This window comes from Dromiciops gliroides, chromosome 1, assembly GCF_019393635.1.
Source record: "Dromiciops gliroides isolate mDroGli1 chromosome 1, mDroGli1.pri, whole genome shotgun sequence".
In the NCBI taxonomy this organism is placed as follows: Eukaryota; Metazoa; Chordata; class Mammalia; order Microbiotheria; family Microbiotheriidae; genus Dromiciops; species Dromiciops gliroides.
In genome coordinates this window covers 306,604,913-306,631,842 of record NC_057861.1, presented here as the reverse complement: position 1 = coordinate 306,631,842, position 26,930 = coordinate 306,604,913, and the positions used below count along the sequence as shown (strand labels likewise).

Genomic DNA, 26,930 nt, shown 5'->3' with positions numbered 1-26,930 from the left:
TCTTGTACAAAATGACTAATATAGTAATGTTTTATATAATCATAAAAAAAAAGAATACCCCCTTCTCTGCTATTATTTGATATAGTTTTAGAAATACTAGCAATAGCAATAAGAAAAGAAAAAAGTAAGAAAGCATAAAGATCAGCAAAGGCAAAAATATCTCTTCTTGCTGATGTCATAATGGTTTATTGAGAAAAACATAGGGAATCTATAAAGAAATTGAGGCAATTAATATCATCAGTAAAGTTGCAGGGCAGAAAATGAACCCACAAAAATCAACACTATCTCAATACAGTAATGACAAAAACCAGGAGATTAAAAAAAAAAAAGGAAGTTCCATTCAAAATAGCCACATAATGCAAAAAACATCTCAGACAATCTACCAAAGTACACGCAATACCTATTTAGCTGCAAATACAAAATATTTTAAATAAACTTATACTTGATGTTCATGGTTGAGCCTGGCCCGTACAATAAAAACGGCAAGACTACCAAAATTAATTCACTTAACTGGTGCTATATTAAACTGCCAAAGGGATTCTTGAAAGTAAGTCTAAATAACAGCAAAATTTGATAAAAGGTAGAAATGAAGGGGAAATAAAAATAGCACATCTAGACCTCAATCTATATAATATAGCAATAATCATCAAAAATATTTGGTACTGGTAAAGATTAGACAAGGAAAATAACAGAATTCAATAAACCTAGTGTTCAATAAACTCCCAAATTCTTTAGGAAAGCACTGCTAATTTGGCTAGAAATGCTCAGAAAATTGGAAAGCAGTCTGGTGAAAATGAGATTTAAAATAACATCTTATGTCACATTTCATTAAAAAATTCAAAATGAATACATGACGAATATGAAAAGATAATATTAAGAAGTTACAAGCAGATTGCATATTTCTCACAGCTATGAGTTGGGGTTGAACTATTAATCAACAAGGAAGAGAAGCAATTTTTAAAACTTTGATTTCATGAAATTGAAAAGCTCTGTATAGATAAATTTAACATAGCAAGGATAAGGAAAGTATTGGGGGAAAGAAAAGGACTTTGTATCAAGTGTTTCTGATAAAGATCTTGATATCCAAGATATAAAGAAAGCTAACACAAATATATACTGCCAAAAAGCATATTTACTTCCCAATAAATGGTCAAAAGAGCTTAACAGTAAGTTCTCAAAAGAAGTGGAAACTATTAATCATCATATGAAAAAAACATCCAATCTCTATCACTAATAAACATATTAATCAAAACAACCTTGAGGTTTTCTCTTACACCCAGGAATTTATAAAAATGACCCCCAAAATTGAAAAATGTTGGAAGGGTTCAGCAAGCAGTGAACAAGGATTTATCAAACATTTATTACCTGCTAGGCACTGTTAAGCATTAGGAATACAAATAATGTTTGAAGTATATTAGAAATACAAAGAAAAGCAAAAACATTGTACCTACGTGCATGGATCTCACATTCTTAATGGGAGAAAACATGTAAATAGCTATGTATATATCAGGTATGTAGAGAGTAGACAGAAAGTAATTTCAGAGTGAAGGCACTGAAGAATAGGAGGGAACCAGGAAAGACCCTTTGCAGAGAATGGACTTAGAGCTGAGTCTTGAAAGAAGCCAGGAGGCAGAGATAATGATGGAGTACATTATTTAAAGAACAAGTAGGCCCAAATAAATGGATTACAGAGTGTGTAGAGGAAGATAAAGAGTTGGAAGACAGGAAAGGAGAAAGGTTGTAAAGGGCTTTAATGGCAAAGGACTTTATATTTGCTTCAGGGAGCCAGAAGAGTTGCCCAGTAGGGGATGGCAACATAGCCAGACCTGCACTTTGGGAAAAGTAGATACAGAGAAAAACTGATAAGCTACTGAGTTTAGTTGAGAGGTGATATGGGCCTGAACTTGAGTGGAACTTGGATGAATGAAAAAAAGGGGACATATATGAAGGTAGACTGATTATGTGGTGTGAGTGGAAATGAGAGGTTGAGGTAATAACAAAGTTGTGAGCCTGGATATCTAGAAAAATGGGAATAGTTAAACTGGGAATAAGGGTAGGTTTAGGAGTCAAGACAATGGGTTGTTTTGGACATGTTGAGTTTAGGAGTTTAAGGATTTTGGTATTCATAGATACAGAAATAACCCTGTGGATAATAACAAGGGTATGACTTTTAGTTTGAGATATCCAGAAGGTGGTTGATGATTGGGGCTCTGGAGAGAAGCAAGGGCTAGAAACACAGACTGAGGAATCACCTACAAAGAGACAATAATTTAAGGAAACTGACATGAATACCAAACAAAATAGTATAGAGTGAAAAGAAGGTCTAAGATGGAACCCCATTATTAATAGGGGTGACATATATTAAGATCTAGTGAAGGGGACTGAGAAAAAATAATCAAAGTGCTTTGCATACTCACAACTAAATGAGAGAGGTACTATTATTATCCCCATTTTGCAGAGAATGAAACTGAGACTGAGAGAGGTTAAATGACTTACCCAGGGAGAATCACACAGCAAATAAGACTCCAGGACCAAAACAATATCCACTACATCACATTGTGGCTTCCTAATATCCAGGAAGAGGACAGTTATCAAGTGTTAAAGGCTAGAGAGAGGTCAAGAAGGATGAGGATTGAGAACGGGTCATAAGATTTGACAATTAGATCATTAGTAATTTTAGAAAGAGCAATTCTAATGGAATGATCCAGGTCAGCAACCAAAATGCAGAGTGTTGAGAAGAAACTAAGAGGAGAAGCAAAGGCTCCTGGTGAAGATGGCTTTCTCACAGAGTTTAGCCAAAAAAGGGAAGAGAGATACTGAACTATGAGATATGAGGATGACTGGATTAAGCAATGGCTTTGTATTTTTTTTAAAGGATGGGAGAAACATGGTCTTGCTAACAGGCAGTAGGGAAAGAATCAGAAAAAGGAAAAGATAAAAGTATCCCAGTTGTTTAAAAAAAAAAAGGGGTTATTAAAAGTACTTAATCCACAGCAACCATTCTAAATAAAAGCTTTCATTTATGTTTATTCTAAAGAATAGGTGCAAAAAATTTTTTCGGGGGTTTTATGAATCACCAATTAGTAGGAAGGACTACGATCTGCAAAAAAATGAGGTACATTGTATAGTTACGCCATTGTTCATCTCTTACAGCCATTATTGCTGGCTAAAAAGAACTCTTCCTTAGTTATATTCTTGATGTCAGAACTGAAAGAAGAAATGAGAAGAAATCTCCTGGGGCTTTAAAGCTATCAAATAATACTACCTTTTGAATAAGCTATATGACAAGGTTATCCATTTAAGATTAAGACAAATACTTTAAACAAATAATGTTATGTGGTTCTATATCATGATACACTATTTAAAATATTACAAGAGATAGTTAATGAAATCCAGAAAGCATTTGCAAAGCAAGCAGAAATCTGCTGCTACTACACCTTTAGAAATGACCAATTTCTTCCAATTTACAGAAGGGAATTCCTATAACAATACCTTGTATTTCTATAATGTGTTCAACTTCCCCAAACACTTTTAAATCAACTATCACATACTGCTCTAAAATATCTTTAGAGGCAGGGGAAGAGATTTACTTCATAGGAGACATGTATCAAAAATTTACATAACTTGTCCAAAGTTACACAATTAACTGTTAATAAGCTAATATAATAAAAATGATAATTCTACCTAAATTAATTTACTTATTCAGTGCCATACCAGTCAGACTACCTAAAAATTATTTTATAGAGCTAGAAATTCATCTGGAAAAACAAAAAGTCAAGGAAACTAATGAAAAAAATGCACAGGAAGGTGGGTTAGCTGTACCAAATCTGTAGCTCTACTATAAAGCGGCAGTCATCAAAACTATTTGGTACTGGCTAAGAAATAGAGTGGAGAATCAATGGAATAGGCTAGGCACAGGAGACACAGTAGTAAATTACTTTAGTAATGTACTGTTTGATAAACCCAAAGACTCCAGCTTCTGGGATAGGAACTCAGTATTTGACAAAAACTGCTGGGAAAACTAGAAGATAGTATGGCAGAAATTAGGCATAGACCAACATCTTACGCCTTATATTAAAATAAGGTCAAAATGGGTACATGATTTAGACATAAAAGGTAAATTAGGAGAGGAAGGAATAGTTTACCTTTCAGATCTTTGGAGAGGAGAACAGTTTATGATCAAAAAAGAGATAAAGAATATTATGAAATGCAAAATGAATTATTTTGATTACATTAAAGTTTTTGTACAAACAAAAGCAATGCATCCAAAATTAGAAGGAAGACAGAAAGCTGTGAAACAATTTTATAGCCAGTATTTCTCATAAAGGCCTCACTTCTAAAATATATAGAGAACTAAATCAAATTTATAAGAATCCAAGTCATTCCCCAATTGAGAAATGGTCAAAGAACAGGCAGTTTTCTGATGAAGAAATCAAAGCTATCTATTGCCATATGAAAAAATACTCTAAATCACTATTGATTAGAGAAATGCAAATTAAAACAACTCTGAGGTACCACCTGACACCTATCAGATTGGCTAATATGCCAAAAAGGGAAAATAAAAAATGTTGGAGAAGCTGTGGAAAAATTGGAACACTAATGCATTGTCGGTGGAGCTGTGAACTGATCCAACCATTCTGGAGAGCAATTTGGAATTATGCCCAAAGGGCTATAAAGCTGTGCATACCCTTTGACCCAGCAATACCACTATTGGGTCTTTTTCCCAAAGAAATCATAAAAAAGGGAAAAGGATCCACATGTACAAAAATATTTATAGCTGCTCTTTTTGTGGTGGCAAGGAATTGGAAATTATGGGGCTGCCCATCAATTGGGGAATGGCTGAACAAGTTGTGGTATATGAATGTAATGGAATTCTATTGATTTCAGAGAAACCTGGAAGGACTTGCATGAACTGGTGATGAGTGAGATGAGCAGAACCAGGAGAACATTGTACACAGTATCATCAACATTATGTGTTGATCAACTGTGATAGCCTTGATTCTTCTCAGCAATAACATGGTCCAAGATAGTTCCAAAGGACTCATAATGGAAAATGCTCTCCAAATCCAGAAAAAAAAAGAACTGTGGAATATCGATGCAGATTGAACCATACTATTTCTTTTGTTTTTGGTGCTGTTGCTTTTCTTTTTTGAGGTTTTTCCTTTTTTCTCTGATTCTTCTAACATGACTAATGCAGAAATATGCTTAATGTTATTGTACATATAAAGTCTCTATCAGATTACTTGCTGTCTTGGGGAGATGGGGAGGGAGGGAGAAAAATTTGAAACTAGAAATATTATAAAAACAAATGTTGAAAACTATCTCTACATGTAACTGGAAAATAATAAAATACTTTTATAATTAAAAAAAAAATAAGAGAGCCATGAATTCACCACAATCCTTAAGCTCAGACCCCAGGATATGACTTTTTTTTAATTCACTACTTAACATACATACATAAAATCATACTGAGTAAAGATACCAATGAAAATATTAGCCAAACTTCATGTAAATTCATCAGCACTTCAATAATAGATACACCCCATATTTAGCTGTGAATTTTAAGTGTTGACAGAGTGATACTTACACAAAAGATGTTATTGCACCTAAGAATATTTGTGAAATTCGCAATTTAGTCTAATATACCATAGTACAAAAAACAAAATCAAACATTCATGCCATAAGTACATGTCTTATGGCTAATTATATTTTAGTGGTTTTTGTCATTTAAGTCTTGAAACTTAAGGATGGATTTTAAAAATACTTGCCACAGAGGAAGATAAAAATCCTTTTTGAAAAGCTGTCCTAGGGAATATCACTTACAATGACATTTCTGAGGGTGTTAAAGCAATTTCCCACTTATATGTGTTTAGTTATTATTACAGCTGTCAAGTATACAGGGTGACCCAGAAGTCTTAGTGCAGCTTCAGAAGCTTAAAAAGCTGCACTAAGATTTCTGGGACACCTTGTATTTATCTATCTGGCATTTATAGAATATATAAAATTGATATTTTTGACATAGCACTTCATGTGTGAAAGCACAATAAAAACATAAATTCTTAGTATTTTATCTCTTGAACATTATCAATAAATCTTTGAGACAGAGAAGTCAGGTATTATCCTCCCCAATGTACACAATGAAGAATCTGAGACTGAAATGCCTGACTTAATTACATGACCAATAATAAGTCAGAACCAGAACTAGGATATGGACCTAGAAATAGATTCTTGCTCCTATTACTTTTCTGTTTCCAGGACTCTTTAAGATACATGATTCCTTTCCAAACAAGATCTACATCCTTAAAACAAGTATCACCTACAATAGCAGATTGGCTGACTTAGTTTTTTAACATAATGCTACCTGAGTAGGGTGATATGATGCTTAAGGAATCAACTTCACTCCTACTTTTAGATGGTCTCTATGTGTTAAAAAAGGAAGTCAGTGAAATTTTTCACGAGTGAATAACCACACAATAATTTTCCTATGTGCTAAAGTAAGTTTTGCCAAGTGCCCAAAGAGGGGGTATCCTATGCACTAAGCTCAACTAGCTGTGCTATACACGTGATGACTGGATTTGGCTTTTGCATAGTGTCAGAGGTGACAATATAACTATTGTGGTGATACATTTAAATCAATTTTATGGCTCTGAACTTCTAATTTCAGATGAAAGGTCAACACCCAGACCCAAGAAGTTCCTCAAAGGTTGTAACATTTCCAAAGGGATGATGCATTTAAGTCATCCTCTCAAACTATAAAGTACATCAAAAGTCAGGGACATCAGAAATTAGAAAAGGGACTATTATGTCCCAATTAGTAGTGATATCAGAAAGGCAGCATGATATAAAACAAAGGTGTCAAACTCCCAGCTGAATTTCATGTGCCTTCAAAAAACCAGATTAAAATGTAATTGGGGGGCAGGGGGGGGGGGGTTACAGCTAGGTGGTGCAGCACCGGCCCTGGATTCAGGAGGTCCAGGGTTCAAATCCTGCCTCAGATACTAGCTGTGTGACCTTGGACAAGTCACTTAACCCTCATTGCCCGGCCAAAACTAAAAACAAACAAAATGTAATTAGGAAATGTTTAAGAAGATAAATAAAAATACAATACAATATAATGTTAATTTGTGATTTTCTAAGTCAATCTATGACCACAGAAATCGGTTTCTATTTGAGTTTGATGACTAACATAGAATAGAAGCAAGATTACTGTACTTACTCGAGTTCAAATCCTGTCTCTGTTATTCATTATCTATATGGCCTTGAACAAATCAAACTCAATCTCTCCATCTGTAAAATGAGGAATTATTCTTGTATTACCTACCCTCAAGGGGCTACTCTGTAGAAAGCAATTTGTTAGGGGCAGCTGGGTGGCGCAGTGGATAAAGCACCAGCCCTGGATTCAGGAGGACCTGAGTTCAAATCCAGCCTCAGACACTTGACGCTTACTTAGCTGTATAACCCTGGGCAAGTCACTTAACCCTCACTGCCCCACAAAAAAAAAGAGGTAATTTGTTAGCTATAAAGGTGTGTATAGAGTGTTGGGCCTGGAGTCAAAAAGACTCATCTTCCTGAGTTCAAATCTGGCCTCAGACACTTACTAGCTGTGTTACCCATTTGCCTCAGTTTCCTCATCTGTAAAATGAGCTGGAGGAGAAAATGGCAAACCACTGGAAAATCTTTGCTAAGAAAGCCCCGGGGGGCAGCTAGGTGGCGCAGTGGATAGAGCACCAGCCCTGGAGTCAGGAGTACCTGAGTTCAAATCCGGCCTCAGACACTTAACACTTACTAGCTGTGTGACCCTGGGCAAGTCACTTAACCCCAATTGCCTCACTAAAAAAAAAAAAAGCCCCAAATAGGATCACAAAGAATTAGATATGACTAAAAAAGGACTGAACAACAAAAACCACTCAAACTCCCAGAATGCAAAGACAATCTTGCCTGAGGCATCAGGCAAAGGAAAAGGGCAGTCTTAAATATTGTCAATGACTGAATCACTTTTTTTGGGGGGAGGGGAAGGGGGCGGGAGTAAAAGGGTAGAAGAATGACACATACACTAAATCTTCTAGGCAATATTTCTTGATCGTTTTGGTGTGCAATTTTATCACCTTTTGTTAGACTTAAAAATACTCTAATTCTTCTAAAAGTATTATATGGGATTTTTCAAAGTAAATTTAAATTAATTTTGTTTGAGAATTTGGGAGCAATTTCCTAACATACCATCAAGTCTCTGGGAAAAGCTTTAAATAAGATTCAAGATGAAAATCAGTACTCATAGGAATCCAGGACCTCTTAAATAGATACTTCACTAATCCTCAGAATTTTTTACATGTATGCTTAAATTTTTTTTTAACATACAGATTTTTGTTATTGTTATCTCATTAGGTCTGTTACATTTGTGTTAGCAGAATAAATGTAGTTTTTGGCTGCAAGATGCAAATATTTAAAGTTACCCTACTGGGCTCAAATTATTCAAGTTTTTAAATGTGTTTGACACCTCATGGAAAAAAATGAAAACATTTTTAAGGCTTTTCACCTTCTATCCATAATATCTGCATGGAAATAAAATTTCTAATTCTTTAAACTTCATTTTCTCCTGCTTATTTCCTACCTGAAGTCAAAACACACTGATAACACAATTAGCTGATGTGTAAGGAAGTATCCCTGTGGCTAAGCAGCAGGACTGTGGAGCTCATAAGACTTTTTCATGCAAATTACCCTTAGTAATAAAGGAAGAGAAATAAAAGATGAAAACAACAGTTTACAATTAAAATGCTTTCCAAAATTTTCCAAAAGGTGTCACACCCCTGACATAAAATACCACACATTCCAAACGAGACCTTACACAATTTTACAATAGTATACATTTTATTTTAAACAAACATGAATTGTAATATGGATGAAAGCATATATTCATCATTTACGGTATTTTAAAACAACCCAAAAAATCTTTAATATAAACACATTTTTTTTTGCTTATTAAATATTTACCTATGTTACTATAGTAGCCTCAACTGTAATCATTAGTTCTAAATTTTAATCCTGATGTAGCAGTAATGAAATCTGTGACAAAACTAATACTAAATATAGCTATTCAAATCATTAAAGCTGATGCAGTTGAGAATCCATAAGCACAACTTTCAATAAACCTAGTAAGAAAAAACTAGTACTGACTTCCTTGCCAGGTGAGAGAAATTAGGTAAAGATGATACACTGTAAGTTATATGGTATAATTTAGTATTTTCATTTTTTAATTTTGTCAGAGTTTGAGAAACCTTTAACTGCCTGGAACATGTGCTGAATAGCTAAGTATAATATATCAGGTTTTTTATCTAATGCTAAAGGGTTTTATGACTAATAGGTGTTGATCAACTGCTCTGCCCTACCCATTAGGTCTAGAACTAAAGGATAGGGCAGCTAGATGGCGCAGTGGTTAAAAGCACCAGCCCTGGATTCAGGAGTACCTGAGTTCAAATCCGGCCTCAGACACTTGACACTTACTAGCTGTGTGACCCTGGGCAAGTCACTTAACCCCCATTGCCTAAAAAAAATAAAAATTAAAAATAAAAAAAATAGAACTAAAGGATAGGTAGTTCTCTCTTTTTTCTTAAACAGTATGTCAAAAAGAAATGGGAAGACATTTAAAAGGAGAGAAAATTTTCAGGAGGAAAATAGCAGTGTAAGTAGTTCAGTATGTAATGGTTGCACATTAAAATTTACAAGTTATTTTACACAACTGTCAAGAAGTGGGAACATTTACTTTCCAACACACATTTCTTCACTTATAATGAAAAAATATGCATAAAACAAGTGTTAAGAAAAAAATGGCTATTAAAACAATACTTTTAAGTAGCAATAAAACAAATAACAGAATCCAACAACTCAGCAAGAAAAATGATTACCTCATTAAAATATAAATATGCCAATATTCTCTTAATGAATTTTCTTTCAAAATACTTCTTTGAAAGAAAGTGAATTAATGAAAAGCAAGCCAAGTGAATATTTAAAAGTCTCTACAGTATGAATAGTTTGGTACTTTTAAATCACAGTTAGTGTTAAACAAACTATGCATTTCTACCTTGAACTATTATAATAGCATGATTTTTTTCAAAACTACATACATAGCCTTTGGGGATATCCGTGTCTTCATTGTTTCCAGGGTCGTTTTCTAAGTGTTGCTTAATTTTTTCTTCTAATCCCACAGCATCTGCTCCTTGATACTGGTCGATTCGCACTTTGTTTCGAAAAAAGAGAAATGTGGGTGTTGCTGATATATTGTTGGTGGCAGCTGTTCCCTAAAATTCACAAGTTAGACAGTGTTATGAATTAAAAGAAATCCTAAAAAATATTCAGTATTCATATACTTTCTTTATTAGTGTAAAAAGCTTAATTAGCTAGAACTAAAAACATATACAAAAGATTAGACTTCATTAAATGTCCTTATGCCAATAGACAATTTACGACTAAATGTTACCTTAGATGAGGCTTGTTCCTAGGAGAAGCCAAAGTAAAGTGTTTCCCATAGCCCCCATACATCATTGCTGCTATCTCTTCAAACAAGGTTAAAAGCATACCCATATTTTAGGCACTAGCAAGCACTACATGGCAGGTAGAAAGACCACATGGTACATTATTACCCAAAAGAGAGCTAGAGAAAGTCCCCCAACATGAAGAATGATTTACACAAGATGTGGGCATATATCATACAAGGTTATTATATCATTAAAGGGTATAAATCTGTTGTGATCTACATGGGTAGTAAGAGCATCCACATCTATAAAAACACAGGTCAATTGGGGCAGCTAGGTGGCACAGTGGATAGAGCACGGGCCCTGGAGTCATGAGTACCTGAGCTCAAATCCGGCCTCAGACACTTAACACTTACTAGCTGTGTGACCCTGGGCAAGTCACTTAACCCCAATTGCCTCACTTAAAAAAAAAAATCCTACAGGTCAATTAAAGTATTGAAGCTTGCTCTTTTGACCAGTTGAATAGTTTGACTATATTGACTAAATTAACTCCGTAAGGAGAATCTCTCATTTTGCAGCTAAAGATGCTAGCCAACTACCTTATGCAGCATACTTTGGACAAAAAGTGATACTGGAGAATAGTCGGATAAAATTTAGCAATCTATATAGACTAGAAGGAAAAAGGGCAAATAACAACTAACAAAATTTATAACTACAGCTGGTATGGACACTTTGTAGCAAGGAAACCATAGCAACAAATGAAACTTTTAAAAAGATAGTTTCTCTCTCACACACAAAAAAGATAGTCACCTTGAGATTTAGTGATATCTGACGGTATACTCAAGTTAGATGAAGATGAATCATAATATATTATTTGTAAAACTTAAATGAAAGGTTTTGCCAACAAACTACTTTTAAAGCTATATCTGAGAATTAAACTTATTAAAAATGTTTTTTCTGAGACATGAAATATTAAGGGTCAAAAACCTATAGTGGTGACAAAAAGTAGATCTAGAATAAGTACAGAACAAATGCAGGATTCTTTTTCTTTTCATTCATCAAAACAACATCTAATGGGGCAGCTAGGTGGCACAGTGGATGGAGCACTGGCCCTGGAGTCAGGAGTACCTGAGTTCAAATCCAGCCTCAGACACTTAACACTTACTAGCTGTGTGACCCTGGGCAAGTCACTTAACCCCAATTGCCTCACTAAAAAAACAAAAAACAACATCTAAAACCAAATCAAATTTTCCTGTCTAGGAATGTAACATATGTAAAACATAAGACCAGCACTGGCTTACCAAAAGCTATAGATCTATATTTCAATTTAAAGACTGAAATTTATTTTTAGGATTAAGGGATCTAGCTTCTCTTCCAGAAAACCAAAACACCTCATTTTAGTATTTTCAGAGAGAATTTCCCCTCAATGTTGTTTCTATAAATACAAATCTGTAAATCACACAAGCATTTGGGCTATCATGTTCAGTTTAACTAATCAGCTACAAATATATAGTGACTCAATGAACAACCAATCTCTTAAGATCTTTGCTTTATAGATACATAAGAAAGTTATCAGTCCAATAAAAACAAAACTAACAGGAGACTCCTCTAATATTTCTGCTGATCTAGGCACATATGTTCCTCAGGTTTTGGTAGAAAATGTTTTAGTTTTTTAAAATATCATTGCTCTCCTGAAACTTACCCTAAGAATAATCACTAATAAGTTTCAAAAACAGTCATTAGAAGAAAAGGTATAAAATTAAAAGAACCAAAACCTGATACTTCTGACCATAGCTTTAATACTTCCATCTTCAAAAGAATATCATAGGGGAGGCTAGGTGGCGCAGTGGATAGAGCACCGGCCCTGGAGTCAGGAGTACCTGGGTTCAAATCTGGCCTCAGACACTTAACACTTACTAGCTGTGTGACCCTGGGCAAGTCACTTAACCCCAATTGCCTCACTAAAAAAAAAAAAAAAAAGAATATCATATTATGAAAAAGTAAAGTGTGAAGAATGATTAGAATATAGCTGAATATCAAACTTATTTCCTAGAGAAACTAAAAAGAACCACAGATTTCTACTTACCTGACACTGATGTACATCCACTTCCAAAAAAACTGCCTGTGGATACTTATTGCTCAGAGCATTAAAAGCTGGTGCTATCCGTAAACATGGTCCACAACTGTTTAAAAATAAAGAAAAAAATATATCTGACAAGAACTTATAATTACCACTAAAAACTAAATTAAAAGCTCAATTAAGATGAAGCCTTCAATTTTTACTTAAGTTGTAAAAAGTGGAAAAAGACAACAAGGTGATATGTAGAAAATATTTAGCTGAAGTCAAAGGACATGCAACATCCTAGTTCTGACACTTACCAGGTAACTGGCTATAGACAAACTGTTCTCTAACCGCGTTTCCACATTTGGAAAATACTTGTATCACTTAGCTCAAAGGGGTGTTGTAAGGCTCAAATGAGAAAGTACATGCAAAGCATTCTGCAAACTTTATAGAACTATCTTGGTGCCAGATGTTATCTACAAGATGTAGGGTACAAGATGTATAGTGAAGAAAAGGTTTTGTGAATTTTAAAGTCCATAAAATTTTAAGATATTCTGCACTCATTTCAATAACATTTTCATTAGATCTTGTTATTCCAAGATTCTAACAAAATCTAAACTAAATTTTCAACTTTTGCATGTTAAATTTCTGACTTACAGATATGACAATTCTGAAACGCAACAACAAAAAAAATCTGCTCATGGCTTTATGTTACTGGTTAATGGCAACATTAGCCAGTGTTCAATTTGCTAATATTGTACTAAATTCTGAGAACAGAATGTTTGTTGATTAAGTCAAATCCATCCCACACATGAAATACTAAAAATGGAAAGCATTTGGTGAACTTTGCAAATTTCTGTCTCCTATTAAAAACTTTATTAACATGTCACTTCTAAAGTAGCAGTGAGATTGGGCCTGCAGTTTGAAAGACTCAACTTCCTGAGTTGAAATGTGATCCCAGACACTAACCAACCTTGTTGGTCTTAGTTTCCTCATCTGTAAAATGAGCTGGAGAAGGAAATGACAAATCACTTCAGTATCTTTGCCAAGAATATGCGAAGTGGAGTCACAAAGAGTCAGACATGACTGAAATGACAATAACAAATCTGGCTAAAGTATATTAACTAAGTAATGCTAGTATTACCTCAAATTTAGATTTTTACCTCTCCAATTCACCTTTCAAAGCTCACTTATGATATATCCATTAAGATTTCCCTGATCCCCGCCCCCAGACAACTCAATTTTACAAACATATTATCTACTATTTGTAAGGCACCATGCTTGACACTGAAGAAACAAGGAAGAAAAAAATGGCAAAATTCAACATCAAGTAATTTACAATCTATTAGAAAGAACACAACACATGCAAAAATGAATATAATACAAGTAGACATGATAGGAATAAGGGAGAGATTACAATACTCTGGGAAAAACTGAGGAAGGAGTAAACCATTTCAGCTGATGATGAAGGGTTTAGAGAAGGAAGGAATCATAAAGCAAAACTTTATCATAAAGGAAGAGCTATCACCCAAGCTGAGCCACAAAGGATGACACATATTTTAGCTAATGGAGATAAAGGAGGAATAAATTCTAGGCATAAGAAACAATCTGTAGAAATATAGAGAAGTTGGACATGTCAAAGCAAAGTCTGGAATAGTTTGTAGCCCAGTCTAGCTGAAACTGCTTTAAGAAGAATAAAGTGGGGGGCGGCTAGGTGGCACAGTGGATAAAGCACTGGCCCTGGATTCAGGAGGACCTGAGTTCAAATCCGGCCTCAGACACTTGACACTTACCAGCTGTGTGACCCTGGGCAAGTCACTTAACCCCCATTGCCCCACAAAAAACAAAAACAAAAAAAAAGGAAGAATAAAGTGAGTAAGTCTGAAAAGGTAGAGTAGAGCCAAACTGTAGAAGGCCTTAAATAACACCTAAAGAACTTGTATTTTTATATTAGAGGTAATTGGGAATCACAAAAGGTTCTTCTTCAAAGAAATAACATGGTTATATTTGTATATAAAGATTATTCTGGAAGCTTTGTGAAGAATGAACTGGAGAAAGGAATGACTAGATGATGAGCAGCTAGGTGGCACAGTGGATAGAGTACCAGACCTGGAATCAGGAAGACCCAACTTCGTGAGTTCAAATCTGGCCTCAGACACTAGCTGTGTTGTGTGATCCTGGGCAAGTTACTTAACCCTGTTTGCCTCCATTTCCTCATCTGCAAAATGAGCTGGAGAAGGAAATAGCAAACCACTCCAGTATCTTTGCCAAGAAAATCCCAAATGAGGTCACAAAGAGTTGGACACAATTGAAACAACTGAAAAACACTAACAAAATGCTAGTTAGATGGCTACTATAATCGTTTAAGAGGTAGTTAACACTCTAAGTTATTATCTCATTCACACTTATATTACCCAGGCTGGTTATGTTAAATAAAGTTGCTTTGCTTAGTTGATGGTAATAGTAAGAATAAATAAAAGTACTTACATTTTTAAATACCATTGTTAGTTTGGGCAAGCAAGTCATTTAACCTCTGCTTGTTTCCTCATTTATAAAATGAATGTTGGACTAGATTATCAGTCATACCCAGATTTAAAACACTATGATTATAGATATGTTTGAATTTCGATATTGCACTTCCTAACCCCAACTTAACTTAGTCAATATTCTCCGACTTGACAAGTCAAAAATCCTGAGATGAGAAGAACTGTAGTTTTATTTAAGTCTAAGCCCTTCATTTTAAAATGAAGTGAGGTGCAGAGTTTACATGATTTGCCCATGGTACAGAGTAGACACAAAGTAGTAGTCAGGACTAAAACCTGTCTCCTTTCTCCCACAGTCCAGTTTTGTACTAAACCATATTTTGCTCTTTTCCAACAAAATGATTTACCCTCACAATTATAGGATGAAGTTAATTCTAATTTTCATTGTTTGCATATTATTTTTCATTATTCCTTTTGAACTTAATCTTATACATATTTTAATTCTGTGTACAAAATTTATTTAACAATTCACCTTTCTATAGTGATTTCTTTAATAAAAAATATATTAGATAGTAGTACATATACACCATAATTGAAGAGAGCAATGGAGAGATGAATCTTGGATGCAAGTAAGCCAGAGTATACTGACATGTGTGCTTGGACAATGAGGTAGACCAATTACTTATATTCAACTTGGAAAAACAGAAAGGTAGAGTGGGAGAGCTGTATTCTGAAATACTCATGAAATGCTAAAACACCTAGATTAAACCCCACAGAGCCTAATAGCCATGTCCTCCATAAAACAAATATGAGACATGGGTAAGAAGGTACAGATTAAAATTTCTGGATGAGTTGCAAACAGTTCTACTAAAGGGAACATCAACAAAATCTTGGATTTATCATATATTTAATGATATTGTGCTATAAGAGATTATGAAGAAGATGGTGTGGGGTCCAAAACTGTCCAATCTATAATAAAAGAAACTGAGGAGGAGCTCCGAGCCAATAGCATTTTATTAAAGGGTCCATGGCCCCCTCTAATGAAGTGAACCTTAGATTTCTTCATCATGTGAGAAGCTCCAGGTCACCAAAGCCTTAGTTTTATATTAACTGATACCCCGAGACAGAAGAGACAAAGTAAAATACAGAGTCTTACTGGTTGATAGAACTTGATTTTGACCCCCAAGGAGGTCCAGAAATGATGTATCAGCATGAGTAGCTATAAGGTAATAAGTTAGGGAACTTTCCATATCACTTCAAGACATCCCACGAAAGATGGGCACAGTCAAGGTGATTAAGCAAAAGAGGGTGGAGGTCCCCTAGTCAGCATTACTATGGCTAAGCAAGGGAACCTTGGACTTTTATAACAGGCTATTGAACAGTGAACTTATAGCTTGTAGTTTAAAGTTAGGGGCCTATAAGAAAGAATCTACCTTATCTAATTATCCCTAAATATATGTAAAATACATATTAATTTATGTAATTCCTATTCTAATATTAGCTGACTAGACTGACTAAAGATATATTAATAGATAAGCATATCACTATAATCACTACCCCTAATGGAATCACACTAAACTGATCAGTACTGAGTGGAGTAAAACAGGGGTACAACAGAACATTCCTCTCGATGGCTTAGAAAAACTTGAGCAGATGCAAAGTAAAGTGAACAAAACCAGAAGCACAATTTATACAAGAATACAGTAAGGACAACTTTGAAAGACTTAGGAACTCTGACCAATATAATGGAACGAACCACAGTTTCAAAGAACTCATGAGGAAACATGTACCTCCAGAAAGAGAGAGGTGTTGGATCCAGTGTAGACAGAAGCAGCTTTTTTTTTTTTTTAACATGGCCAATGTGTGAATGTGTTTGCTTGACTACACATATTTGTAATGAGCTTTGTTTCTCTTGTTTTCTCAATGGATAGGGGAGAGGAGGTGGAAGAAAATTTAGGACTGAAAAAAAAAGAATTTTGAAATGTTTTTAAAAGAGTTAAAAGTAGCCTATTTACTACTAATGGCAGGTAAGACTAAATTACAGGTCCTAAAGCAAGTAGGCTTCCTTTATAAACCTACAATAGTGCACTAAAAAGAGCCCCAGAGGAGTCTTAAGACCTAGGTTCAAATCTTAGCTCCTTAATGTTCTATGTAACTTGGACAAATAACATAAATTCTTTAAGCCTGTTTACTTTCTGTTATATTGCAAGTAGGCTTCCTTTATAAACCTACAATAGTGCACTAAAAAGAGCCCCGGAGGAGTCTTAAGACCTAGGTTCAAATCTTAGCTCCTTAATGTTCTATGTAACTTGGACAAATAACATAAGTTCTTTAAGCCTGTTTACTTTCTGTTATATTGATGTTTTGTTTTTATATTACACACATTTATAAATTACTCCCATTCCTGAGAGATCTTGTAACAAAGTGAAACTGTTAAGTATGACTAATTAAAGTGACCTCATATGCATGCAACATTTCCCATTTGAAGCATACCACCCCCTACCCCAACTCTATTTTTTAAAAATTAACAGGGATCTTTTTTTTCCCTCTCTCTCCAATCTCCCATCCCATTGGGAGGAAAAAAAACAAGTATGTATAGTCAAGTAAGACAAATTCCCTTATTGTCTATATACAAAAATGTCTCATTCTGCAGCCTAAATTCATCAGCTATGTCTCTATAAAAGAGAGCACACTTTGTCATCAGTCCTCTGGAATCATAAATGGTCAATGTACTGATTACAGTTCTTATATTACAATAGAAACTGTTATTATATTAACTGTTCTCCTAGTTCTGCTCATTTCATTCATGAGTTAATAAAACTCCTCAAAATTTTTTATTTTATAATCTGATGTTAGAGTATAAATTGTTCTAGTTCTGCTTACTTCACTCTGCAGCATTTCATTCAAATCTTTCCTTATCTCCTTGAAATCATCTATTTCCTCATTTGTTATGACATAATGGTATTCCATCACATTCATACCAATCAGCCATTCCTCAATGATTGTACAGCCTCCAATTTTAAAGATCCTTTTCCTCCTCCTTTTATCTCTTTGATAGCAGTGGCATAGCTGGATCAAAAGGCACATACTGTCTAGTAACTTTTGTGTTAATTTCCAACTTGTTTTTCAGAATGGTTGTACCCATACACAGTTCCCACAACAGTGCACTGGTGGGCCTGTTTTCCCATAGTTCCTCCAATATTTTTTTCCTTAAATGTTATCTTTGCCCTCTGATGAGTGTGAGGTAGGACATAAGAATTGCTTTAATTTTCTAATTAATAGTGATTTGGAGGGGCAGCTAGATGGAGCAGTAGATAGAGCACTGGGCCTGGAGTCAGGAGTATCTGAGTTCAAATCCAGCCTCAGACACTTAACACTTACTAGCTGTGTGACCCTGGGCAAGTCACTTAACCCCAATTGCCTCACTAAAAAAAAAACAAGCAATAGTGATTTGGAGCATATTTCCTATGGCTGTACATAGCCTGAGTTTCTTCCATTGAGAACTGTGTTTTCATTTCCTTAAAACCATTTATCAATTGATCCTCAACATGGAAAAAAACCAAGGTCCCAAGAAGTTCACACTTTAATGGGGCAAACAACATGTAAATAACTAGGTACATATACAAGGTAAAACAGCATAAATGGCAAGTAATCTCAGAGGGAAGGGACTGGGGGATATGGGAATGGGAAAAGGTCTCCTTTATAAGGCAGGATTTGAGCTAAGTCCTTTTTTTTTTTATTTTATCACCTAAATCTTAAAGGTTAGGGAAGCCTAAAGGCAGAGGTGAGGAGAATACTAGTGAAAATGCACTGAATCAGGAAACATCCGGTATAACAAACAGCAATTGGTCAAACTGTAGCCGGAAATTACCCAGAGCAAGTACTTTCTATTCAAAAAGCCCAAAATTTTTTATACAAATTCACTCGTGGTGCTTCAGAGGGACAAATCATGGACTATCACAATCTAAGAAGAATCAAAATATACGTTTTAATAGGGATAAGGACTGGGGCTGTGTAAGTAAAAGAAATTCCTGCTTCCAGTAGAGGGCAGCACCTTTTCTACAATTTATAGTTCTACAATTTATATAATCTTAGAAACAGACTAGAGCAGTAACTAATAAACAGTGAATGGCCCTGGGACCCTGAGCAAATCACTTAACCTCTCAGTATCCCAGACAACCTTTTAACACTATCACTTAACAGATTATCAAATATTCTACATTCCTGGAGGGAGGACTGGCAGCTCCCTAGACCAAATGAAATAACAGGTACAGAGAAATGGAATAACAAAAAAGTGTTATTACCACAACTAGCCTGATATGTGTGTGGTTGTGTATAAGACAAAGAAACAGACACAAAGAAAGAGCCAGAAATGCGGAGAGAAACAAATGGGGAAAAAGAGGCAAAGATAGAGAGATATTTGGAAGATAGAGCCAGATAGAAAGAGGCTGGTGTATAGAGAGCCAAACCTGATGAAGAAAAACCTGATGAAGAAACTGAGATCCTGGCAATGGCTTGAAGCAGCTGAGCCCAAGCCCCATCTCTGATCTTGGGCAAGTCCCTTAATCTCCCAGTACATCTAAGACCATAAGTAGGGAGAAGACAACATCTCATTGGGAGTTCTCAGTATCAGTGCAATCACAGATCCAGTACAAAAATAAAAGAAAAGGAAAGGAAATAATTTATCAGTATCCCAAAACCATAGGGAAAATAACAATAGCTTACATTTACACAGATTTTAAATTGACATGGTTTTAAAACTTTTATCTTATTCTCTTTGATCCCCTAACAAGGATTATTCACATCTAACAGAACAAGAAACTAAAGTCAGACAGGTCAAATGATATGCTAATATTACACAACAAACTGGGGCAGAGCCAGAACTAAAACTCAAAAATCCTTAGGATTGAGGCCTCTTTAATCTTTTGTCTTTTTATCCCCAGGGCCTATACAAAGCCCAACCAGCTTCTAGTCCATTGATTTTTATACTTAAAAGAAAAATTCATTCTTATTCTAACTGAAAGCAAAGGTTTTCTGTTAATTTAATTTAAATAAAAATTTACCTGGAAAAAAAGTTTGGTTTGTTTTAACCTAAATATATATGAATGTAATGGCAACATCTCTGTACTGTAAGAAATGATGAACAGGACAATTTCAAAGAAACAATATTTGCTGATGCAGAGTTAAGGAGCAGAAACAGAAGAATAATTTATAAAATAACAACTTTGAAAGACTGAAAAACTTTGATCCCCCAATAGCCATGATTCCAGAGCATCCACGAGAAAGCATGTTACCCACTTCCTAACAAAGTTGATAGACTAAGGGTACAGACTGAGGAATTTTTTTGATAAGAACAATCTGGGAACTTGTTTTGGTGACTTTGTATATTTGTCACAAGGGTTTGGTTTTTTTATTTTTCCTTGTAAGGAGTTATGGAGTAAGGAGAGAAAACAGACTTTTGTTAATTGAGAAAAAAATTAAATTTAAACACAAATAAAAACAACAAAATACCTTTTAGTAGAATTAACTACCATCTTAAACTAGGCTCCTTCAAAATTGTTAAAAATCATAAATTTGGAAAGTTTCAATAACCATTATTCCTATTCAAGTAGGATCTACATTTTAACTGGATTTTCATTTGTACAAAACACCATACTCCAGAAATGAAATCAAATTTCACTCATTTCTTTCCTTTTCTTTTCTTTCTTTCTTTTTTTTTTTTGCAGGGCAATGAGGGTTAGGTGACTTGCCCAGGGTCACACAGCTAGTAAGTGTCAAGTGTCTGAGGCCATATTTGAACTCAGGTCCTCCTGAATCCAGGGCTGGTGCTTTATCCACTGCACCACCTAGCTGCCCCTTAATTTCACTCATTTCTAACAAAATGTTGGTGGCAGGGAGGGAAGAAATCAAGCAGTTTTCCATATATAGGCCCTCTCACAGATATACCAACTTTTTCATGCTTTGAACTGGCAATATCATCACTATAAAAGTTTCTTTTATCAGATATTTCTTGTGTTTTATTTTTGCTCAATAAGAGAGTTAAATTAAAGGAAGAACAGGAAGTACCCTAGCAAGGTTGACAACACATATATTCCCTGTTCTTTCTGCCTCTCATTGTTTTCGACTTTCAACTTTACTAGATTGCAGAAACAGGGCTTTTGAAAGTGCCCCTTATGACCCAGGAGTAGAGGAATAGGGATAGGAGGCAACAGTATCTGTCTACTCTTCCTTTCCCAGACTAAAGGCCCTAATGGGAACTATGAAGGAAAGGAAATCTTAAATGGTTAAAAAAAAGAAAGAAAAAAAAAGAAACAAAGAAACAAAGGAAATCTTAAATATTTTTTTAAAAAGAAACAAAGAAACGAAAATAACATGTTATAAGCATTTGTGTGAGAAGAGAAGGGAGGGGGGTAGGAGTACTTGAAGGTAAAAACAAGGATCTAAAGATAAAGTGGGGAATCTATTTCAGAAGGTTTAAGATTGTAGGAGAGGCTGGGAGGGAGGAAAAGGGAAAGGAGGAGAGGGAGGGAGAAGAGGGGGAGAGAGAGCAGTGAACACTTTAGAGCTAACAGATGAGCTTCTATCCAGAGATGAAGAAGCAGATGCTTGTCTGCCAAAGAAATTATGACATAGATATACAAGCACTGCTGGGTGAAAAATCTACCAGTCAGAAGAAGAGATAAAGGGTAGATGGTTAAGTCCTTGCTGAAAGTTACCTAGGCAGTTTTTTGTCACTCTGAAAATAAAAAGGTCTGCTATTTTCCTAGATTATTTTTTTAGGATGTGGCAGAGGATCTCCAAAGACTTGTTAAAATTGATGATTACTCCCCACTTCTGGAGAGTCACATGGACACAATACATAGGCACAAATAATACCACCAAAAAGACTCTAGATAATTAAAAACTATGAAGGCTTAGGCTAGAAAATGAAGACTGAGGAAACTGGTGGTTGTTTCATCACTGCTGTCCTCCCTAACCCACCCCTTCTACATTTTCCTATTTCTATAGTGGGCATCATTATTCTTTCAGGCTCTGCTATCTTTAATTCCTCACTTTTCCTAACCTCTCTTATCTAATCAGAGCAACTAGGTGGCAAAGTGGATAGAGCACCAGATGTGGAGTCAGGAAGACCTGAATTCAAATCTGGCCTCAGACAGTGGGAAAGTCACTTAACCCTGTTTGCCTCAGTTCCTCATCTGTAAAATAAGATGGAGAATGAAATGGCAAACTACTCCACTATCTTTGCCAAGAAAAACCCAAATGGGTTGGACACAACTGAAAACAACTTAATACAATCAGGTGACAAATTCTGCTTAAACTGTATCTACTTCATCTCTGTTCTTACACCTTGTCTACTCAGACATAGCTACCACCCCCTTAGTTCAAAGGTTCTCATCACCTCTCATCTGGGCTTTTGTAATAGCCTACCAATTGGTCTCTGCCAAAGTGATTTTCTTAAATTTAACTCTGACCATGTTACTCTTGTACTCAATAAACTCTAATAGCTCCCTACTGCATCTAGAATAAAATCTTAATTCCTGTTTGGCTTTTAAGAAACTTCACAATTTGATCACCCAACCTATCCTTCCAGCCTCATTATTTTCTCCTATCCCCAAACTCTGCAGTCTTACCAAACTGGCTTTCTGTGCTCATCACAGACAACACAGCATCTCCTGTCTCCATGCCTTTGCACTGGCTGTCTCCTTCACTTGACATGCACTCGCTCCCCCCGCCCCCTCTCTACCCCATGTCTCATAGAATCCATCTTGTCCTTAAAGATGAAACTCAAAGACCACCATCTACATGAAGCCTTACCTGATTCCCACTAATGCTATAGCCCTCAACTCATCTCATGTTTATTTTATGACAGAATGTAAGCTTTTTCGGGGAGGTTGTTTTATTCTTTAAATTTATAATCTCCAGCACCTAACACTGTCTGCTACTTAATAAATGCTCCTTGATTTGAATGTAGTGATGAAGAATTTCAATTATATAGACCAGTGAGTCCTCAGCCAAAGGATGTGCAGCTAATATTTTCTCAGATTGCCTTAGTAATAGGCAAAAAGTGGAAGAAACAACAAAGGGGAATTGTCTATCAGTAGTGTCAAACTCAAATAGAAAGGGATTTCTGGGCCTGTGTGTTGACTTAGAAAACCTAAGTTAAAATCTGTTGTACTGTATTTTTATTTTGCTAAACACTTTATATTTTAATTACATTTTAATCAGGTTCTGGCTCTAACTGGGAGTTTTGCAACTTATACCTCAACCTAAAGTTTGACTTCTCTATTGTTCATGACCTCCTCAAAGACAATATTCTACCTACTACCTCTGAGTCTCTGTCTGAGCTGAACAGTTACCCTGACCTGGAATGCTCCCCCTCATCTCCACCTCTTAGAACCCCTTCAAGGTTCAGTTTGAAGGCCATCTCCATCTTTCCTGAATCTCCCAGTTATTTGGAGCTCTCCTTCATTCCACTTCCAAATATTTTTTGTAAATACTGAACTTTTTTATTTGTGTACCTGTGGGATGTAAGAAGGCAGAAACTATTTCTTTTTTGCCTTTATAACCTCGTAGTTAACATTAATAATCACTGAATTGTTGAGCTGAATTTTTCTGCTTGACCATAGTAGGAATAATAGGTGAAAGTTGCAGAGGCAGATTTCTATACAAGAAAAAATTAACATTTAGCACTATCTAAACATAAAATGAGCTGTTGCAAGAGGACGTGGAGTTTCCCCTCGCTTTAAGTGAAGGCTAAGTAAACAATTGTTGGAAATGTGGAAAAGGGATTTGCTACTGCAAAGGGATAGGTTGGACCAGGTAGCTGTCAAAAGTTTTTTAAAACTTTTAACACAGAATCGCAAACCTCCAAAATTTGAGATTCTGTGACTTTATATTAAAAGTATTCAATTATCTCTGTGATAAAACTTATGAATATCATCACGGATTTCCTACTAAGTAGATTTTTGAACTAAAAACATCTCTAACTTACTTTATCAAATTTGCCTTTAATCTGAGTTTTCAGAAAAGATTCAAATTATTCCATGCATCAACACTTCACCAGACAGTAAAGGCCACTGAATACTGTAATGCTATGTAATTCATTGCTCAATATATACAATATTCAAATTAAACAATTTAATTGCCTATGGGCAAAAGCACTTTGCAAGGTTGAAGATACAATTTTTTTTCAAGTTTCTTTCCTCAAAGTGCTTATATTCTACTACATGTATTTCAAAATCCTATGGCAAAAAGAAAAAAATTTTAAATTAAAATGTTTAAAACCTATGGCACAAGATTCCTACTGAAGAAATAATTCCCTAAGTATAAAAATTCTCTCTGTAATAAAAAAAGCATTTACTGACCACCTACCATTTCCCTTAGCACTTACTAGGCAAAAATTGGAAGAGAATCAAAGATTCATAGAGGGAATTCTTAATCTTTTTTGCTTCATAGATCCCTTTGGCAGTCTGGTAAAGTCCACAGACCCCTTCTCAGAATGTTTTCAATGCATAAAATAAAATGATTACAAATGAAATCAATTGTATTTAAGTAGCTGTCAAAATATTTCTTTAAAAAAAAAACAATTCCACAAGAACTCAGAGATTAAGAACCTCTGCTTGGAGACCATGGGGTCCAACTCTCCCATTTTAGAGAGCAGGAAACTGAGGATCAAGGAGATTAAATTATGTACCCCAAGGTCTCAGTGACAGAGATGGGATTTGAACCTAGATCCTCTGCCTCTAGAGTCAGTACACTTTCCACTGTACTCTCCTCATTAACTGGGAAATCACTTAGTGTATCCATGAATCAAAAAAAAGTTCTTTTTTTTTATTTTAATAAGTTCATTTTTTAAACAATAACTCACTTCTGTTTTAGCCAAAGGTTATGAAAATCTTAAATGCACGAAACCTGATGAAGTATGTTACTAGAAAACTCAGTTATGGTATGTTGTAATCACTGTTAAAGAATCCTTGAAGTAATGTGTATGAAATTCAACTCTTACTTTGGTAATGCTCTAAGGATAAAATTCCATCTCAGCAAACTTGACACTCAATTTACTGTTTACTGCCAGCTCCGCCATCTAGCTGTAGGGGGCAGAAGTCTCTACTTCAACTTTCCTTATCCCCCATCTTCCTTCAAAAGCAGAGTGCCCTCCAAGACCCATTACCAATAGAAATCTATTTCCTATTTTAACAGGATTTAATGAGAAAATTATGTTCGATGTAGTTTTATTTCAGTCAGTTTTACTAGAAAGCCTCTCTTCCAACTGACAGTATTTGTTATACAGGATCATGGATTTGGAGCGAGAAGGGACCTAAAAGGTTTAGTCCATTTAGTATACTTATTACGCGTGTAGAAATCACTAGATCTACACTAAATAATTCAGAACAAATAACTGACAGGGGGGTTGTGGGGAAGGGAATGAAGAAAAAGCGCTAACTTCCTGGATTAAAGTAATATCCTTGTTAAAGATCCCCCTTTCCTATGCCTAACTTTAGTCAGATTTTGAAAAATCGGTCCTCTTGGAAATACAGATAACACCATCCTGGAATTTCAACCTTTGTAATAAGATCTAAATATCGATTTCAATACTAGCGAAACAATTCTATCACTAGTTTACATTTCCCTAGGTAACTATCCCTTCGGCATATTCAAAATCTAGGGCTACTCAAGAACCCAGAAAAGATCAACACTATATATGCCGCTTTTAGAGTCTGCAAAAGCACACACCTACAACTTGGTTAAAAAAAAAGAAAAGAAAAGAAAAAAGCACACAAGGTCAATAAATAAAAGAAATTAAGGATACTGCGGAAGAGAAGAGAAGAGAAGAGAAGAGAAGAGAAGAGAAGAGAAGAGAAGAGAAGAGAAGAGAAGAGAAGAGAAGAGAAGAGAAGAGAAGAGAAGGAAAAGGAGAGAGGGGGAGGGAGAGAAAGAGAGAGCGAGAGCGAGCGAGCGAGAGAGAGACTGAGACTGACGGTCTCTAGGACTCTTTTGATAGTTTAATGAAGTCTATGAACTCCTTCCCGGGATATATAAAAAAAAGGTCGAGAAACCACGAAGAATACCACGAAGCAAACTCCCAAAAAACTTGACTTTTTTTTTAATGGTTGGATCAATGGGCCCTTTTGAGAATTTAGTGAAGTCTCTAGACCCTTCCCGGGATGTTTTCAAATATTACAAAGAGAGTCAATTAGAGTGGAATTAAGTTATCAAAATGTATTTTTAAAAACCAAGTTTGGAGACCCTGGTAAAGAAGCCTGGACCTAACCCGCGGGAAGCGGGCCACAGGACGCGGCTACCCCCTGGGCGGGTGAAGGGGAGCGGAAGGGAGCCCGGGAACGCCCGGGGAGTGAGGCCTCGGGCGCAGGGAAGCCCCCGGTGACAGCTGGCTCCGGCCCGGGGAGCACGGGGACCCGGCCGGGGCCGCAGGCAGGCGCGGCGGGGCCGGAGCGGCGCCCCCTGAGCTCGGAGAGTCGCAGCTCCCGGGTGGAGGGCTCAGGGCCCCAGTGCCGGGGGCTGAGGCCTAGCGGGAGGCCCGAAGCCCGGGAGCGGGACCGGGGCTGGGGCCTCACCCTCTCATGGTGAACTTGACCACGGCGAGTCTGGAGCCCGCGCCGCTCAGCTCTGGCTGGAAATCCGGGTCGGTCCCGACCACCTTCACTCCCACCATGGTCGCGGGAGGGGCCTGCAGGGAGCCGAGGACACCGCACCACCAGCTTCCGGACCGAAGAGGGAGGACGTCCCGGGGAAGCGGGGACGAAGACGCGCTAACGCCGCGGCGGATTCTCCTCACCGCGACAGACGTGCCGAGTCACGCCAGGGACGGAACGGGGCCCGCAGCCGGGGCGGGGGGCGGGGAGGACGGGGTGGGGGAGGCGGAGACAGGGGGCGGGGGGGCGGGGAGAGGCGAGGCAA

The 26,930-nt window shown here is 36.3% G+C and overlaps 1 protein-coding gene across 3 annotated transcripts in view; it reads right to left on the bottom strand.

The window, feature by feature from the left end:
• The window catches only part of TXNL1 (thioredoxin like 1), a 42,957-nt gene extending 16,087 nt beyond the window's left edge, over positions 1–26,870 (bottom strand). For all 3 annotated transcript variants that reach the window (XM_043966347.1, XM_043966356.1, XM_043966336.1), the window contains exons 1-3: positions 26,588–26,870; positions 12,553–12,649; positions 10,119–10,292 (exon numbers count right to left, since the gene is read on the bottom strand). In XM_043966347.1, coding sequence (XP_043822282.1) covers positions 10,119–10,292; positions 12,553–12,649; positions 26,588–26,685 — 369 coding nt within the window. In that variant the 5' untranslated portion in view covers positions 26,686–26,870. The remainder of the gene's footprint in view (positions 1–10,118; positions 10,293–12,552; positions 12,650–26,587) is intronic.
• Between the last annotated feature and the right edge of the window lie 60 nt (positions 26,871–26,930).